Source organism: Apus apus, chromosome 2, assembly GCF_020740795.1.
Source record: "Apus apus isolate bApuApu2 chromosome 2, bApuApu2.pri.cur, whole genome shotgun sequence".
Classification (NCBI taxonomy): domain Eukaryota; kingdom Metazoa; phylum Chordata; class Aves; order Apodiformes; family Apodidae; genus Apus; species Apus apus.
Genome location: NC_067283.1, coordinates 14,067,340 through 14,084,824, shown reverse-complemented (window position 1 = coordinate 14,084,824; position 17,485 = coordinate 14,067,340). Strand labels below are relative to the sequence as shown.

General features: G+C 36.3%; 1 protein-coding gene across 8 annotated transcripts in view; it reads left to right on the top strand.

The window, feature by feature from the left end:
- CREM (cAMP responsive element modulator) overlaps positions 1-17,485 on the top strand; it is a 31,890-nt gene that overhangs the window by 7,942 nt on the left and 6,463 nt on the right. For 3 of the 8 annotated variants that reach the window (XM_051610669.1, XM_051610668.1, XM_051610667.1), the window contains exons 3-6: positions 3,804-3,950; positions 7,816-7,907; positions 8,048-8,193; positions 13,141-13,329. In XM_051610669.1, the coding sequence (XP_051466629.1) occupies positions 3,804-3,950; positions 7,816-7,907; positions 8,048-8,193; positions 13,141-13,329 (574 nt within the window). Of the gene's footprint in view, positions 1-3,803; positions 3,951-7,815; positions 7,908-8,047; positions 8,194-13,140; positions 13,330-14,150; positions 17,109-17,485 lie in introns of those variants that run through there. The other 5 variants (XM_051610671.1, XM_051610670.1, XM_051610673.1 and 2 more) reach the window with 4 other exon arrangements.

Genomic DNA, 17,485 nt, shown 5'->3' with positions numbered 1-17,485 from the left:
GGTTTGTTTTTTTGTTTTGTTTTTTTTTCCTTTAATCCTACATCCTTGGTGGATGGTTCTTTAAATCACTTTTTGTAAACTTTGTCATGTTCTATCAGTAGAGCTGTCTGCTGTCTTGGTCTGAGAGACCATCTGTTGAACTCTCAGTGCTGGCCCTGAACTAGACATGGGCCAGGATTTGCAGTCTGAGCACTACTGTCAGAGAGAGCAAAGGGGGTTTTCTGGAGCCTGAAGTGCATTGCCATTGCAAACTCGAACTGCTCAAGTTTAGCACTTAAGGGTTATTCTCCATGTGGGCTCTTGGCATCAAACTTTTTGTTAAATCTTGCTCACAACAGATTGATCCCTTTAGAAATTTACGAAGCTGTTGTAAAGAGGTCACTAAAACCAGCTTGCCAGATGCAAGTCCAGGACATTAGCAAAGTTGCTGTTAGAACATTAGAAGCCTGCCTTGGTACCATTTGCTTCCTTAAGGGTAGGCTGTCACAGAATGTCTGAAATCACCCTAACCTTGTCCTCTTTAAAACAATGTGCTTCTTTTTTAGTACTGGCTTTGGAATTGACTGAAACTTTCCTATCTTCAGCTTTTTCTTACAGAGGCTACTTGGTGCCTGAGTGTGTTGAGTCCTTTGCTCTTTTTTTTCTGTGCGAACTGAGGATAGGTTTGCCTTTGTGATCCTTTTCCAGAAGTACTTTTCCTTTACTTCTGGAGTCCTTGTCATGTTCAGATTATGCAGCAGGGAGAGCTGTGCACTGCATACTGCATATCAGCAGTGTCTGAGGTATGAGGGGTTGAATCTGAACACAACCTCTGTAGTGCTCTATAGGGAAGAGTTACCTGGCCTTGGCTGTCAAATCTCGCATGTATCCACAGCACAGCTGGTTCAGATGGAATCACATCTTGCAAGTCAGATAACTGATGAATAACCTCTTTCTCTGAAAAAAATTGTGCCTTAGTATGAAGATAGTTCAATACCTTTTTTGCTGGCTACTTTTCTCTACTCCCTTGGAAGAGAAAGCACTTATATTCCAAACATACAGAATGCATGGTTGATATTTGTTGAAGCTATTAGACTTGATTGTTGCATACCTAAGAGGATAGAACCTTCTTGCCAGGGACATAATCTTTATGCTGTTTAACCAGGTGCTTAATGTGTTAAGCTTCCCCTCACCCTCTGTGCTCCTGCATTGCTTCTGTGGGTTGTTTTCAGTCATTGTGCCAGACAGCCCTTGAAGTAATGATGTTGAAGGTAACATTGCTCATCACTGATGTCAGATAGTAATTCTTTTGCTAAGTCTGTTTCAGTCAGCTTTTATGCATGGTAACATCAAAAGGTTCTAATATTGTAGTTAACATGGGAATATTCAATTGGAAAACAATTGAAAGGGAAATGTGAATTTAAGTTGTTTTAATAATTTCTAATATTTATAAAAGATATGCAGAATATGAAGTTGGAAATTTTTTTTCAGTCTTAGTTACAGAAAAATGTAATACAGAAGAGTCACGGATATTTTAAAGTAAAATTCAGGTATTTGTAGAAATTCAACAGTGATCAAATAAAATTAAGTTATTTAAAATAGATATAAATGAGCAAACAAATCACTTTGGGTTTGATCAGGTCTTAAAATACAATTGTCTCCTCTTCCCTCAACAGTGCTTCCCCATTAAATCTCTTATTTGAATTAAAGGGAACAAACAGTTTCTCTTGTGGCACTGTAAACTTCAGTATGTTTTAAGATTGTTAGCTGAGTGTGGTTTTCCTTTGTTCTCATGTGAAATACTCAATGAGTAGCTTTTAAATGAATCTGGTGTTTCTTAATTTTGAGTACTGTATTACTTCCTGATCATACGTGCCTGACGCATTGTGTACTAAAAACAAACTTACACAAAACAGTACAAGGTGAACAGTTTGTATGTTGCACTCAGAGTTCTTCCTGATACACAGAGTGTTGTATCAGATTGCAGCTGTCACAAAGGTAGCAGTAAATAGAAAGGTTTGGTCAAATTGCCTTTGTAATATTTTGAAAAGTTAGCATGCATTGTAAACATTTGGCCTGATCCACACTTTTTCCTTGAAACCAGGGTTTAGAGTGATGTCAGCTTTGACACAAAATAAATCGCGCTCTTCAGATCTTCTAGACTTTCTGAATCTCAATCTCAAGTATCTATTGCTGATACATTTCTGATAATACTAGTATTTGTTTTATAGACTGGGAAGAAGTTTTGTTTGTCCTATTTACATACTGCCATTTAATGCCATCTAAGCAATGATTGTTTCCATTTCAGGTTTAGAAATTCCCTTAATTGTTCTGTTTCCTGAAAAGTGGTTCCGTTTCCTAAACAATTGAACAATTACATAGTAAATGTTGACAAACTCCTTGCTCTGTATCCTAGAAACATTGTTTCTTCAAGGTACTTTGAGCCAACATCTTGTCTTTTTGATAGTGGTGCATCTTAATAGTAGTTAAATTTTTTCTCTTACCTCAAGAAGGTAATGCTTCCCAGGCAAGCAATGGCTTATGGATCAGGAATGAAAACTTCTTTTATAATTGGAATTAAAAGAACCTTCAGTTTGAATACTGAAAATTACAAAACTTTCTTTAACATTTATATATATATGTATGTATTCAGCATCAGTCATGTTTCTGTTCTCACTGTCATCCTGTTTTACCTTTACTGCTTATACCAGATACACTTTGAAGCTGAGAACCAACCTAGGAAGGCAATTTATTCTTGTACATGCAGAATATAGAAATACAATTTTTTCAATGCAGCTTACTTTGAAAAGCATGATATCTCTTCTTTTATCGTATGATTTATGTTTGTCATTCTCTTACTTTTCTTGAGTTTAAAGATGTTTTATCACACAGAACTTGTTATCAATCATAGTGTTTTCCCTTGGTTTCAGTGTTTGTTTCTGTTAATAGACATAACAGTAAGAGCATAAATATTGAACTATTTCTTAGCCCGTAGGTGTTTCTTAACCTAGTCATCCTCAGCACTGATGGTGGAGAGCCAAGGGCTGGGGGACGTTGCGTGTGTGCTAAAATGTCATCAGAAAAATGGATCAGATTATTCCTAAACAGAACACTTTCTTCAGCTATGCTAGGCTCTTTGTTTTGTTGATGTATCAAAGCACTTACACACTCCAACTGTTTTTCTTGATATATGAATATATATGAGGGTTTATTAAACTGAAACAAGTTACAAATCTGTGTTGCTTTATTTAACTTCCTCTTTTCTTTTGCTGTGAAGTTCTTGCATCTCTTGAGACATTTGTCTGGAAAGCGTAAGTTCAAACTGAAGTTCTTGCTTAACAAACACAGTAAAACCAAATAATTTCTGGATTTTTTTTTTTCTCGGTACTAAGAACATTCTGCCCTGTATGTTGTTGCAGCAACATACCACTTCAGTGAATGTTGGTACTTTTTGTTGCATTTCTTGAGGTTCTTCCTAATCTTCTTGCTAGCAACAGAAGATTTAGTGTGTGATAGCTTAGGGTTATTTTTCATTGAAAGGAAAATTGGAAGTCTCTAGAGAAGAGAAAAAAAGAAGAAGAAAAAAAAATAGAAGAAACATTTGCAATTGGATAGGAGACAGTTTTAAGCTTTCCATAACATTTGGAAAGGTATACACCAAACTTTTGCTAGTAAAACTAGTTTATTTCTTTGTGTAATAATTACACACATCAAAGCTATTTTATATAAGAAATCAAACCCACTTTCTTTTAATACCACTTCTAAAAGCATTTGCTGATATCTTAAGGCATGTTACTTAAACATTATGATTGTAATTTTTGCAGGTTTCTGTAGCTGCATCAAGTGCTGGAAGAGGATCTCCAGCTGTAAATCTAGTGCAGTTGCCTTCTGGTCAAACTGTTCATGTCCAGGGTGTCATTCAAGCCACACAGCCCTCAGTCATTCAGTCACCACACATGCAAGCTGTTCAGGTCAGCTCTTTTATTGTTTTGCTTTCATTAATATTTGGTGCCTCGTAACTCTTCCTCCCAACCCCATCTTCAGTTTCTCTTAATTCCTACCAGTGCTGCAAGATTTACTCATATGGTGTGGAAAACGAGGAGCAGGGGAAGGGTGGCAAACTGCCAAACAATAGCAATTCCACAGGCATTGTATAGTGATTCCTTAATGCTTCCTGTTTATCTTGTAAGAAATTTTCTTGGAACCCTGAGGTTGCACCACAGCAAAGTTTGTCATAACATGGTCTTATTTTAGTGTATCTTACAGGTTTTTTTTGTTTGTTAAATTCTGTGTACATCAGGTTTCTAATGAGACTATGAACTCATAAATTTGCAGGTATCTCATACTATATTTTTTGAGAGCATCTGGAAGTAAACATATAAAATATATTTTATATAATAAATATAGTAAAATTATTCCTCGTTGTTTTTAGCAGGCCCTGTTGGAGCATCTGGTATTGCTTTTTGTGGGTGTGGGTATGTAAAGACCAAAAATAAGGGCCGCCTCAAAATAAATACATATCTGGCAAATCTTCACATATTTGAAGTTGCTTATGTTAGAAAACAGGGACCAGTGAAAATGCTTATGAGCTTTCAGGGCTTTTATATAGTGAAAATGACTAGAGAGAATGAATCTGCAGTGTTTTGAAAGTTACTTGGCCTCCCATCAGTGTTTTGCTTGTAGCAAGGTATGCTTTTACAGTAGTATTCTTAAAATGTGATTGTGAAATGTCAACTGAATTGCTTTTTGCAAATACAAGTGGTATCTCTGGTGAGAGAGACTATATACCTGTTATGTGTGAACTGTTTTTACCTGCAGTCATTACAACTACCTTTAATGTTTTGAGACATCTTAGTAGCTTTCAAGTATAATAAATAAAAATGCTTATGTAAATATGGTATATCTTAGAGATTACAGAAAAATAATAAAACCTTGGCCAGATAATGAACATTTTATTTCTAAGTAATAGGTGTAGATGATGGGAGCTGGTAGGGTTTTTTAATTCTAGATCACTATTGAAATAGGTGCAGTAGATAGCATGACAATTTGGTTTGGTCAAACTTGAAGTCAAATCAGAGCATTAAAAATAAATACTTTTAAAATTGAATTTTTTCTAACTGTAATTTGCCACAGTGAACTTCATCAGCTAGGTGTATTACAGTCATTCTCAGTTTCTGCCACTGCTCTTCTTCGAGTCAGTATAGTCAGGACATAAATGCAAAAACAGAGGACTTGCTCCAAGGTTAGAAGGAAGAATTTATCCGGAATTTCTTGCCACCTGTGTCTTCTCAAAGCAGTGGAATTCTACTATTGTATTTTGTGAACTGTGGCTGTCTTCCCTTTCCCAAAGAGGTAGTAGAGACTGGAAAGCTGTGTCCTGATTACTACTGACTAGTTAGTTTCAGGGTTTTGCTTTTTCATTTGAGCATGCTAATGGCAAATAAGGTGACTCGACAAGAAGGGCTTGAAGATGCTGTAAAAGACTCAATTACAGAGGTTGTTCAGCACTTCTGTGATCCTCTTAAGTACTTTATCCTGCCACCTGGCATTTCCTCTGGATCGTTTTGCTTTAACTCGATATCCTGTCTCTATCAGGCAGTGGGGAACTTTGGAAATGCGATCAGTTTACTGTAATAAAAAGTATGCTGAAGGTTGGTCGTAAAGCTTGCATGACCTTTCCCCCAAACACCTGCAGCTTTAAACCAGAAGGTGTTAACTTTTTTTTTCTTGTAATACTGTTGCTTTTGGGATTAAAACATTGCTTATCTATGTAATGTTCTTTAACTGTTTTATTAGTATTTTTTTACTAGTGGGAAGGTTTGAAGTTCAGATTATTTGACTTTTTTACCTACTCCTCACTGTAATGTATGAGGTATTGGCAGACTAACATGAGCTTAAAGTTAATTTTGTTCAAACACAGAGCAATATGGTAAAGTTGAAGTCTGAATGATGTCTGGGAAAAAAATTTACAATGGTTTCCATGGGTTAGCACTGTGAACATGGCTGCTTGCTATTAGAACAAGCTGAAACATTAAATTGATTTCTTTGTCTTGATGAAAAGTAGAATTTAGGAAGTTTCTTGCAGAAGGTGTCCTCTTCCACATTAAAATGCTCAAAGCATCATGTGATTTCCTTATCTTCTTCCCAAAGTACAGCTGTTCCTGACGTCTTCATCTGTATTCACAGACTAGAGATACCTATTGGTAACCCCTAGTAGAATGGGAAGATTTAAAGGCACCATGTTCTTGTGTTTCTGTTGTTTGGCCTGGGACCGACAGTTTGGGGGATTCCCCCCCCCCCCTTCAGAATGTGAGTTCTGTTTTGAGATAGGATGCCCAGGCTCTGTCATAGTGTCTTAGTTTTGAAAGTTTATGCCAGAGGCTTGAAGGTAAATCCACAAGCAGATCTCTGTGGGTCACTGGAGAGAAATGCCTTTCAGAAGATCTCTTTGCTGGTCAGCTTTGGTCCATCCTGCGAAAGGATGAATACAAACTTCTTGAAGCTCTTCTATCTCTGCCAGTCACCTCTAAAGTCTGGTTTGGAGCTATACAACCATAGACATGCAGAGGTACCTCTCATTATTTCTAGGTGGGTTTTTTTTGTTTGTTTGTCTATAGTTAGGCAGATGTAGAGCTTTAAAGGCATGTCGTACTTACTACCCAGCAAAATGATGAGGCTACGTGAAATTTTTTTACGCAGAACTAGAATGTAATAAAATTAGCAAGTGAAGAGACAATTTCATTCTTCAATAACCTGTAGTTCTTTCAAGATGTAGTTTTATAGCTTTGAGTTGGGGTGACCCACATCTATAAATTTCCAGGATCATCCAGTTAGTCATTTTCTGTTGGGGTCACACAGGTTTTGTTTCTAGCACTGAGCACTCAGGCCTGACAGTGGCATTAGTTCTGGAGTTCTTCCTTGACTTCCCTGAGCTGCAGGGAAGCCTGCACTGCACCCAGGTCGAACGCTCGAGCATTCTAGTCACCTAACTCATGTTTATTCAGTGCTTAACACAGTGATTAGTGCGAAACTGAAATCTGCTCTGTCTTTATGTGAAAAAGTTGTTTTTCAGAATAACTTTACTGCAGTGTTTCAGTCTGAAAATCTTGCACACCAACGGTCTGAGTGGTTAAGTGAATCAATAAAAGAGCCTGTTTTCCTTGTTCAGTGATCACCTTCAGTTCTATGTAATAAGATTGTTGCTGATAAAAATACTGAGTCAGCTCCAGGCCTTAATGTTGTCTGAAGTAATTTTAAGAGAAAAAGAACCAGTGAAAATACTAATAACGGTCTGAGAAAATGAGACATTATGGACTTGTCAGAGGTTTCTAAAACTTACACAATATTGCTAAGCAATGTATTTGTATTTGTGAATATGTGTTGATAAATGTAATACGTCTGTACATTTAAATAAACTAATTTTATAAATAGCTTGGGTACGGTTGTAAAGAGGCTTTTGTATTGTATACTGTTATTTAAGGTGTATTAGTGCAGTATTCTGTATTTTAAGTGTTTAATTTTAAAAGCTAATTAAATTGTATAATACTTTTATATTTAAAGAAATCTTCTGTCTTCAGTACTTTTCAAGACATCATTCACAAAACAGTAACCTGGATTATTTTGATTGTTCTCATTTTCAAATGCAAGATGTCATTTAAGTGGCTATGTGTTGATAACCTCATAATTTGTGATTTGCTTTGGAAAAAGAAGTCCAAGATCACATGAGTAGTGATAAATGAGTGCATAAATATGGAAGGAATTTTTAAAAACAATCTTTTACTCTTACTACCTGCTTTTTTAAATGAAGTTATGAATTTAAAAACTTTGCTGTTACAGGTAGCATCAATTGTAGATGAATCTGCAGAATCAGAGGGGATAATTGATTCTCAAAAACGTAGGGAAATACTTTCAAGAAGACCTTCATATCGGTAAGGACTTTTAATTTTGGTTTTGCTGGTTTTTAAAGGCAGCTTGTATATTACAGCAAAACTGTCTGATAAAAGCCAGTGACTTAGTTTTCATGAATATAGAATTTTAAATATTTAAAATTGTGTACATTCTTTTTTAGAAAAATTTTGAATGAACTCTCATCAGATGCTCCTGCAGTACCAAAGATTGAGGAAGAAGAAAAGTCAGAAGATGAAGGATCACCTACTGGAATTTCTCCAATGTCCATGCCAGCCAGCCTGTATCATACTAACACAGGGCAATACAGTATGTTTGCAAAGATACTATGTGATGTTACAGAATGAGAGCTTCTGTGTTTCTAAATATTTTCAATTTTTATATTTATTTAATATTTCCTGATGTGGTCATTATAGACTTTTAGTCTGTTTCTTGTAGTGCTTATTGGTTGCTAGATATAGTCCTTGTAGAACTCCTATGCATTAAAAATGTAGAGGTGAGGCTCAGGTGAAAGGAAAAATGTTTACACTTTTATTCAAATGTTCAGTGTTCTAAATCCTTGCTGTTTCAAATCTCCTATTTACTAGGTATTAGTGCTATTCATTACATGAAATGACAATTAATGCGTTAGGCTTTTTCTAAAGTGTAAGTTTGTATTATTAAATTATTTTCTTAACTTTGAATTTTGTTTCTTAAAATAGCTATGGCTGTTCTTCTCCAGTTATCAAGTACGAACCCTTTAGCTGCAGAATAAACCTAAACTGTGGTCTCCAACATCTGATACTTTCCAAACACAAGTTAAAAGTTAGATGTACTACAGATCCTACAGATCTTGTTTTTTTGTTGTTGTTCCTGCATTTATGTTAAAAATGCTACATAATGTGCTCCCCATAGCTTATTTGGACATAATCCTATATCATCTAAGGGAATAGCTTTGTAATAACTATTTTTTCAATTATATGTTGGATAAAACTTCTCTCCTACAGTTATTTTTTTCATCAGTAGTCACACTGAAATGCAAGTATTTTTCCTTTGATATCATGACAGGAAAATTGTAAAAGGCATGTTGTGGGGTTTTTTTTCCTGACACAAGAGAACAGAGGAAGTCTACTGAAACATTGAAATGTCATCTAAAAGAGGATGGAATGGCTCTCAAGTTGTATTTTAGTCACCCTTAGATTTCTTCAGTTCAGTGACAGAAATTTTTGATTTATGTAACTAAAGTAATTATGAACTCTGAGAAAGCAAAATTTCCTATAGTATTATCTACCCCTTCAGCACAGAAAGTAATTTTGCTTGGACTCCTAAGCTGCCTTGTGTTATCCTTTCTCTAAGTTAAACTTTGTGAGCTAAAATGCATCACATATTTTGTTGCAGTGAAGCCCTGTGTGTTCTCTCTGATTCTAGTTAGAAAGTTATATTAAGTCTTTCTTAGGATGCTGGTCATTACCCATAACCAAAGTTATTGCTTGCCAGAAAAGTTAGATATCAAGTTGAATCCAAGTGGTAGCAAGGATGGTCACCATCATGTAGTACAGGGTGTCTTAATTTGGAATTTACCAAAGACAGCTTGACTATTGACTTCTAGTCCTTACACCTGTAAGGCACAGATCTGCATAATTTCTGAGCAGCCATCCTTTTGGATGCCTGTGATCCTCAGGAACTGCTGTCAGTTAAAACTGGGAACACCGTGTGGAAATGCAGCATCTCCTGTGTTGATTTCAGTCTGGATCTGATGCAGAAGGTCTTTGTCTCATGTCAGTAGTTCTTTACATCTGCTTATCATTATTTTATCTGAGTACTATTCTTGGCCAGCACTGGCTGTGTAGATTCCCTTGTGTAGGCATCCAACAATTTATGCATTAAGCTTGTACATTGTCTGTGGCAGTGAAGAACTAGTCTTGCAGTGTCACTACAGCCATCTGTATTGTGCCCTGCTTTAAAACATATATAGTATGTTACTACATCCCTTATTTTCTTTAATGTTCTGTCTGTTCCTGCATAGGAAGAGCAGTTTAGTTGAAAAGATAATTTTAACTGTATGTTTGTCTGGTTGTCTGGAATGACTATTTTTGGAAGAACTTGATAAGTAAATTTTTCTGAAAAACAAGTATATTTTTTCTATTGGAAGCAGCAATTGCAGTTCTTTGCTTTCCTTTTATGAGCCCATGTTTTTATGTTGCCATGGTTCCCAAGGCTTCTTGGCTTTGTGGAAGCAGACAGACTGACAGGTACGACCCGGTAGATAAAAAGTCTTCCCAGTTACCTCCATCAACATGTGTCTTATCTTTCTGTAAGGAGAATGGATAGTTTTCATAAGACAGTGCCTTGTGTATGAGCCTTGTAGCCTCATCTGACTAGAAGTCTTCTCTGTTGGCTGTAGTTATGTCATAGTAGTTATTGAAAAATGTATTTGCCTCACATGTAGTAGTGGTCTTACCATGCAAGGGTTTTTTGTTCAGTTGGAGTACGTGCATCAGTTGCTGCCCCTCCCCCCCCCCGCCCTTGCATACTGGTGCATATAATTTTGTTCTGTCCTAAATTATGCAAGGGAAATGAAAATTACTAGGTTTTTTGTTATCTGTTTTGGTTGCGTGCTGTCTTAAGACAGGTTTTTAACAGTTGGACAATTAAGGTGTCTTTTGGGAAAGACCAACTTTAGTTGCTTTTCCCATTTTTGGAAGGGAGGGAAAGATCTGTGGTTTTTTTTGTTTTGTTTTTTGTTTTTTTTCTGGATTAGAGCTGTTGATCATACTCAGGGAATGGTATTAGTATCATATTCAGTCCTTGCTAGGAGAAAGGATGCCACCAACATCCACTTGCGTTATGTACAACTCCAGGACTGTCCAGGAAAGTCCTATGCTCCTCACAGAATCCCAGATGTCCAGTAGATCTCCAGCACAACAAAGGTCTCTGCAGTAGCTGAGATCAGGGCAGTGATTGTGGTGGGGTCAGTGTGGTGTTCTGGTAATGTGGCAGGAATCAGTCCTGTAAGGGAGTTATTGGAGTTAATTCACTCTTGTTTAGAAAGTACTGGATTGTCATCTGAATGGATAATTGTAGGACAGCAGTGATGTAACTGTTTACCCAGGCTCACTGTGGAGCCAAGAACTTTGTAATGTTCTGTGCTGATGTTTTACTGCTCAGGAACCCAAACTGACTTTTTTATGTGATAATGGTTCTGTGATGGTGTAGGCATACCATTTTTGATGCTAACTCTGTGGGAGGCAGAAGTGTGTAACTTCTTTGAGAGGTAAAGGTGACAAATCCTGATGGGAAGCTTGCATGCCTCTGGGAACCTGTACTTGTCTTGGATCACGTGAAGAAAATAGGGGAGACAATTATTTCTTTTTCTTGCTTCTCTCTTCCACCCTGCCCCCAAATGTGACACTTTCTGCTTTGGAGACCACACCAAAACAACATCTTACTTGTTGCTTTTTGTTTGTGTTGTGTTGTGTTTTTTTTTTTGGGGGGGAGGGGTTCCCCCCAGTGTTTGTGGAGCTTGTGTGTAGCACCCAGCTAGATCCTACATTACATGTTCCCTATTCTGGAAGTAAGACTGGAGGCCCATGCTGAACCCCGTTCCAGTATTTCAGATAGAGCTCAGTGCTTCATTCAGCGTAAGAAGAGTTCTCAAATTTCCCTGAAATGAAGCTAATTTAGCTGCTGGGATTTGGCTGTTTTGGTAGATAACTCTACTACACTCTCAAAAAATTAGCTGAGCTTCTAGTAGATAGTTACTATTGTCTAATTTGCTAATAATTGTTTATTAGTAAACTTTTAGTATTTCAGTGGTCTTTGAAATGTTATTATCTTATGTTGCCCTTTCAAGATCATAGAAGCATAGAATGCTAGGTTGGAAGGGGCCTCAAAGATCATCTGGATCAACCTTAAGATTTGAAATCAACTGTCTTCAAAACTCACATGGATGTCTAACAAATCATATACTCAGATAACCAGAGCTGGACCTTCAAGAATGTAATCAAATATTGTGAATCTGACAGTGAAAGCAGAGGAGCTGGCAGTCATGAATCTGTAGTTATATGTGACTTTTGTATCATCTCAGATGACTGTATTTATTTTGTATTTTAAATATAATGACAATTATTGTAGCTTAAATATCTTTGGGGGAGAAAGGAGTTTATTAGGTGTTGGGATTTAGGTTCTCATCTAAAAGCTCCAGGAGTATTTTAATTAACACAGGAGACAGGGCTTTGGTGGGTAGATAAAGAATTTTCTGGATGGTCACACACAAAGAGTTGCAGTTAACAGCTCAGTGGTTGGGTGGAGGCGAGTGATGTATGGTGTTCCTCAGGGATCTGCACTGGGACCAGTATTATTTAACATCTTTGCTGGGGACATGGACAGTGGGATTGAATGGACCCTCAGAAAGTTTGTAGATGATACCAAGCTGAGTGGTGTAATTTGTACCAGGTCTAAGTGGGAGGTGTCCCTGCCCATGCAGAGGGGTTGGAACTAGATGATCTTTAAGGTCCCTTCCAACCCAAACCCTTCTGTGATTCTATGATATTTCTGCTCTTAACAAAGACAATGCTAATTTAAAAAGGAAAATAAAATTAATAACCACTACTAGGGAATTTTATTTTTATGTAAATATTTAATTATAGTGAGCAACCCAATACAACTTTTTTAATGGGGAAAGTATATTTGTATTTTTCGTATTGTAGATTACATGGGGGAACTTTGTTCTGTTTCTCTTTTTATGTAAGTATTTAACTTTGTACAGCTTTGTACAACTTGGAAAAACATTGTTGGGCTAGACTTTCTCACACAAAGGAAAGGATTGTGAGTGTCAGAAGACTTGCTCTTCCTTTGTCTAAAACATCCTGTTTTTTGTTTTGTTGGAGTCGATAAACACAGATTTTTATTATTTCTTTAAATAACTTTTTTACATTAGTGTTTAAAATAACAATTATTCTCCATGGCTGGGAGCTTCTATTTTTCTTTTTTATTAAAACTATTTAGAAGTGTTACTATTTCTGGAAGCATGGAGATAAAACATGTGGAACACTGCTTTTCATCAGTTATATGCATGGCATGTACTACACAGCAGACTTTATATTTGTGAAAATCAGCATTAACATTAGTTAAGTTTTATTGTACAATTGGTCGTTAAGCAAGGAGAGGACCAGGCGTCCTATCAGACAATGTTCATTTTAAAAGGCAAGATGTGTTTTTTAATATGTGTTATGTCTCTTTCTATTGACTAAATTTCCTTTTTGTTTTTATGTTTAGTTACTATAACTCAAGGTGGTGCAATCCAGATTTCTAATCCAGCCTCTGATGGTGTCCATGGTCTACAGACATTAAGAATGACAAATTCTGGAGCTCCTCAGCCAGGTGCTACCATTGTGCAATATGCAGGACAATCATCTGATGGCACACAACAGTTTTTTGTTCCCGGAAGCCAAGTTGTTGTTCAAGGTATGTTTTATTACTCTACTCGATTTTAATTTTTATATTTAAAAAAACCCAACTTCTTAAAATGCTTTTTTATTTTGTGTTGACATTTTTATACTATTAAATAAAATATTTGTATGTAACAAAATAAAAGGCAGTCTTAGGAGGAGACTCAGTTTCTCTGCTCAGTAAAGCAGCTACTTCTTTTGAATTAAAAAAAAAAAAGTTAAGAGGAAGAAATAACAGTATAAAATCACTTTCTGCTTTGAATTCTTGTCCAGACTTTGAAAGATATGTTAAATTGCAGTAAAGGTGCTGTTAAAGATTGAAATGAGATGCTGAGGCTGCATTTAATTTAATATATGAAACTATTTTAACTAATAAAACATAAGTTTTGAAGTTCTTTGGATACATGTAGGGCAGAATTTCCTTGTAACATCTGGCTCTTGTGGTTATTAGAAAGGACATCCTTTTCTGAAGCAATTTTCTCACAGAAGAACCCTTTGTAGGTCCTATAAAATGCATGCATGTGAATTGAACGGTGAATAGTGAATTCTTGAACCTTACTGTAGTTCATGAAGGGTTTTTTTCTTCTGCTGTTCCCAGTGTTTTGGAAATGCTGAGGGAGATTGAGAACCAAAGGTATACTGGCTTATTGATAACATGGAAAGTAGGATTGGGATCTGGGTTATGCTGAGGAAAAACTTTGAAAATGGGGAGGGCATTTCTGGATGGAGACAATAAATTAATGATTGCCATGGAGGATATAGGGAATTCATTTTTCCTTTTTCCTGTTTTGGTGAAGTCCAGGTTGAGATGCTTTTTTTGCCCTAATATGGATATTGGAAATAAATTCTGGCTTTAAGTGGCTGTTTCTCTCCCTCTACTGTAAAGGAAGCCAAATATGTAAATAATGCTAATGGCTTATAGATATCTGAACTTATTGAAACAATGGTAAATAATTATACCAAATATGGATTTTTCCATTGCCTCTGGTGAATTCTTCGCTGAAATACATTGTCTTTCCAAGACTTTTCAGGAGCTTTAAGACTATAATATGAAAAACCCTACACCAAAATGTTAGTTTTAGTCAAGCAGAGAGTACTGTTACAACTTCCTTAAATATTATTATCAATACATTCTTAGCACAGCCTTAAGAGACAAAGATAATTGTCACCCAAACAAATATCTCACTCTGGTAGTACAAGTTTACTGAGCATGAGCCTACTATGTTTTCTATGCACATGTGTACATATCCCTTAAATTAGACTGCTCTGTCTCTCCAAGTTGACTGTAGTATTTTGTGTGTATTGCTTAGATTATTCAAATCTCCAGCAGTGTGGGTGGGGGAAGAGGAGGGTGTTGGGGAAAGGTAGCTCCTCAGTTGTTTCCTAAAACCTTCCCAGTCTGTGAAGAAGCTCAAAACTTAGGATTTTTATCTGGCAGCATTTCAGTCCCTGGGAATTTCATTTGACTGCTGTTCCTTTACAGACTCTTCATTACAGGGTTGTCTTCTGATGGGGCTGTCCTCTAACCTCTGTGTTCAGTCTCAGTGATGAGCTCAGCTACTTGGTGGTATAGCCCATTAAGTGTCTTGCCTGTGAAGAAAACTTTCAAAATGGATCCAGAAACAGTTACTGAATATTTGCTACTATATCTTGTTTCTGGAAGTTTCTATGTACTTTTAACTAAATTGAGTTTTTTTCTGTCCATGCTCAGAGAAGTTGACTTCCTGGAATTCTCTCTTTCTTTGACCCAAACAAAGTCCAGTGCTTTAGTGATGCTAATAGCTGTTGATACAGAAGAAAAATGCTACAAAACATATACAGGAAAAATATAAAGGGAATAGTAAGCCAGCATGAACTCCAGAGATGGTGAGAGTATTAAAGGTTTCAACTTATACAGAATAATGATACTGGAAAATCTTTAAAGAAATCTTTAATTAAAAAAATTGTGTATAAAAAGAGTATGAAAGCACCTGAAGATGTTCACAGTAATACTCTTTATAATAATTGTGCATTGTCAAGAAATCTGACTTATTCAGGATGGAGTAAGACAATTAAATTAGCTGGATATACAAGCCTCTAATATGTCCTTACTACAGGTTATCTTGCTTGTGCTAGAAAGCTTGTAGAAATATAGTTTATGAGCGTTTATAATTTACATACACTTTGTAGTTGATTGTTCACCTAATATTATAATGGCACAGGTTAAAATAGGGAGCAACATTCTGCTTAGTAATCTTTCCACTTACGCATATTTTTATAATGGTTTTAGGTAGATACCGTATAAGTTTTATTTGTAAAAATCATAAAAGTGGAAGAAATTTTTTAAAAAGTAACAGTCCTAGGGCAAAAAAGATCTGTGTCAGAATGTTTAAAATAGCCTATGTAGTTATATTTTTTTCTAAAATATTTGTTGGTTAACCTCATATAATAATGGATGGCATCACATAAACCCTGTGCTTGATATTTTCTGATAACCTGTGATGGGGAAAAAGGATTAGTCTAAAAGCACCACAGGTGTTGATCTGACCGAGTGATATTTCATTGCTGCAAGTTTACATTAACAGACAAAAGAAGAGGCAGTTCTGATTGTCTTGACAGTTTCCTGATGCAGGTTCAGGGGATTTTTGCTAGCCAATGCAAAATAAAGTGTTTAATTATTAGTGGAGAAATGTATAAAAAATCATTCTGTTGGGGGTCTCTGTGTTTTCATAATACGGTTAGTGATATTTAAGATCTGTGGCTTGAATTTCACATGTGGTTCAGTTCTGATCTGTTCATGATTCTGAAGTGGTCCTGTAATCACAGACAGGGTGCTCCTTTTTGGCATTGATGCTTCCGTTATCGCAGTACTTGGCATAATGTCACAGTTGACGAATTATCAGTCTGAGTTTATTTATGCCAGACAGAGAAGGCTGCTGTGCCCTGCATATACCAGTGCCTGGACCTGTCTGAAGCCAATTTCATTTAAATTGATGTAAATAAGGAGTAACTCTGTTAGACCTGAGATTATTTTATATTTTTTTTAACTAAGTCAACCAGATCTCCTGGACTCACTTTGAAAAATAAGGGACTGGGAAGAGGTAGCCCTTATGCGGAGTTACTGTTCTGCCTGTTACAGCATCTGAAATCACTAGCTTGAAGGCTGACAACTTACTTTGAAGCCTTCTTCAATCTTTTCTGAAGCTTTTAAACTGAAATTAAATGAGTGGGTTGTGAGTTCACCCCCCACTACAAGGAGCTTTAGCCTTTCATTTTGTTTTAACTTACTAAGCTTTTCTGTTTAGCACGTCTGTCTGACAGAGTTCTCTGCCTTTTAGTGGAACTGTTCCAATCAAAACAATTGCATGTCTTTTTAAACTTTCCCGTTTTCTACGCAATAGTGACTGTGTCATTCTGATTAATTTATGAATTCTAGAGCCACGTTTTAATTTGTCAGTCAGTGCTGCGCATTTTCAGGTCTTGCTTTACAGCCAGCTTTGTGGTGAGTGCTTTCTGTAGCTTTATGAATAATTCAGGGAAAAAGAACAAAGCAAGGCTTATAGAAATATGGAAGAGGAAGAAAAAAAAAGGTTTACTGGAGAAGGAGTTCTTTGGGCTGCAGTTTCAGTGAGCTGTTCCAGTGACAGAGCATATAATGACAGTGGTAAGCAAGTGAGGTCACTGTGATGTCAGTGCTGTTGCTTGTAATCCTGCACAAGCTTGCTAGTTTGGAACAGTTCATGCTGAGCTCTGGGAGACGAACCGGAGAATCGTGTATGCAGAAGCTGATCATGGCTGTAACAGGAGATGAAACAGGTAAAAATGTTGTTAGTCTTTTACATGGTATTTTTGGATGTCTAAGCAGTGCTTAGTTGGTATTTTGACATTTTATTTTGAACCTGTTGCTGTAACTCTTTCATCTTTCAAAACTAGTACAAATAGCTTCAGGTTATAGCTGTCAGTGTAGGATTTCAGGGCTATTTTAAGTTTCATTTAGTGGAAAAAAAAAATCACTATTAGTGCATGAATTCTTGCAGAGATTGATTCAGAGAACTAATCTTTACTGCTTGATACAGGATTTTGCTGAAAAATCTACCACTCTTCTTTTAAATCCTTCTTTATTGTGGAGATAGTAATATATATTACTATGTTTATACTTTTTTTTTGGTAAAAATGTCACTGCTTTTTTATTT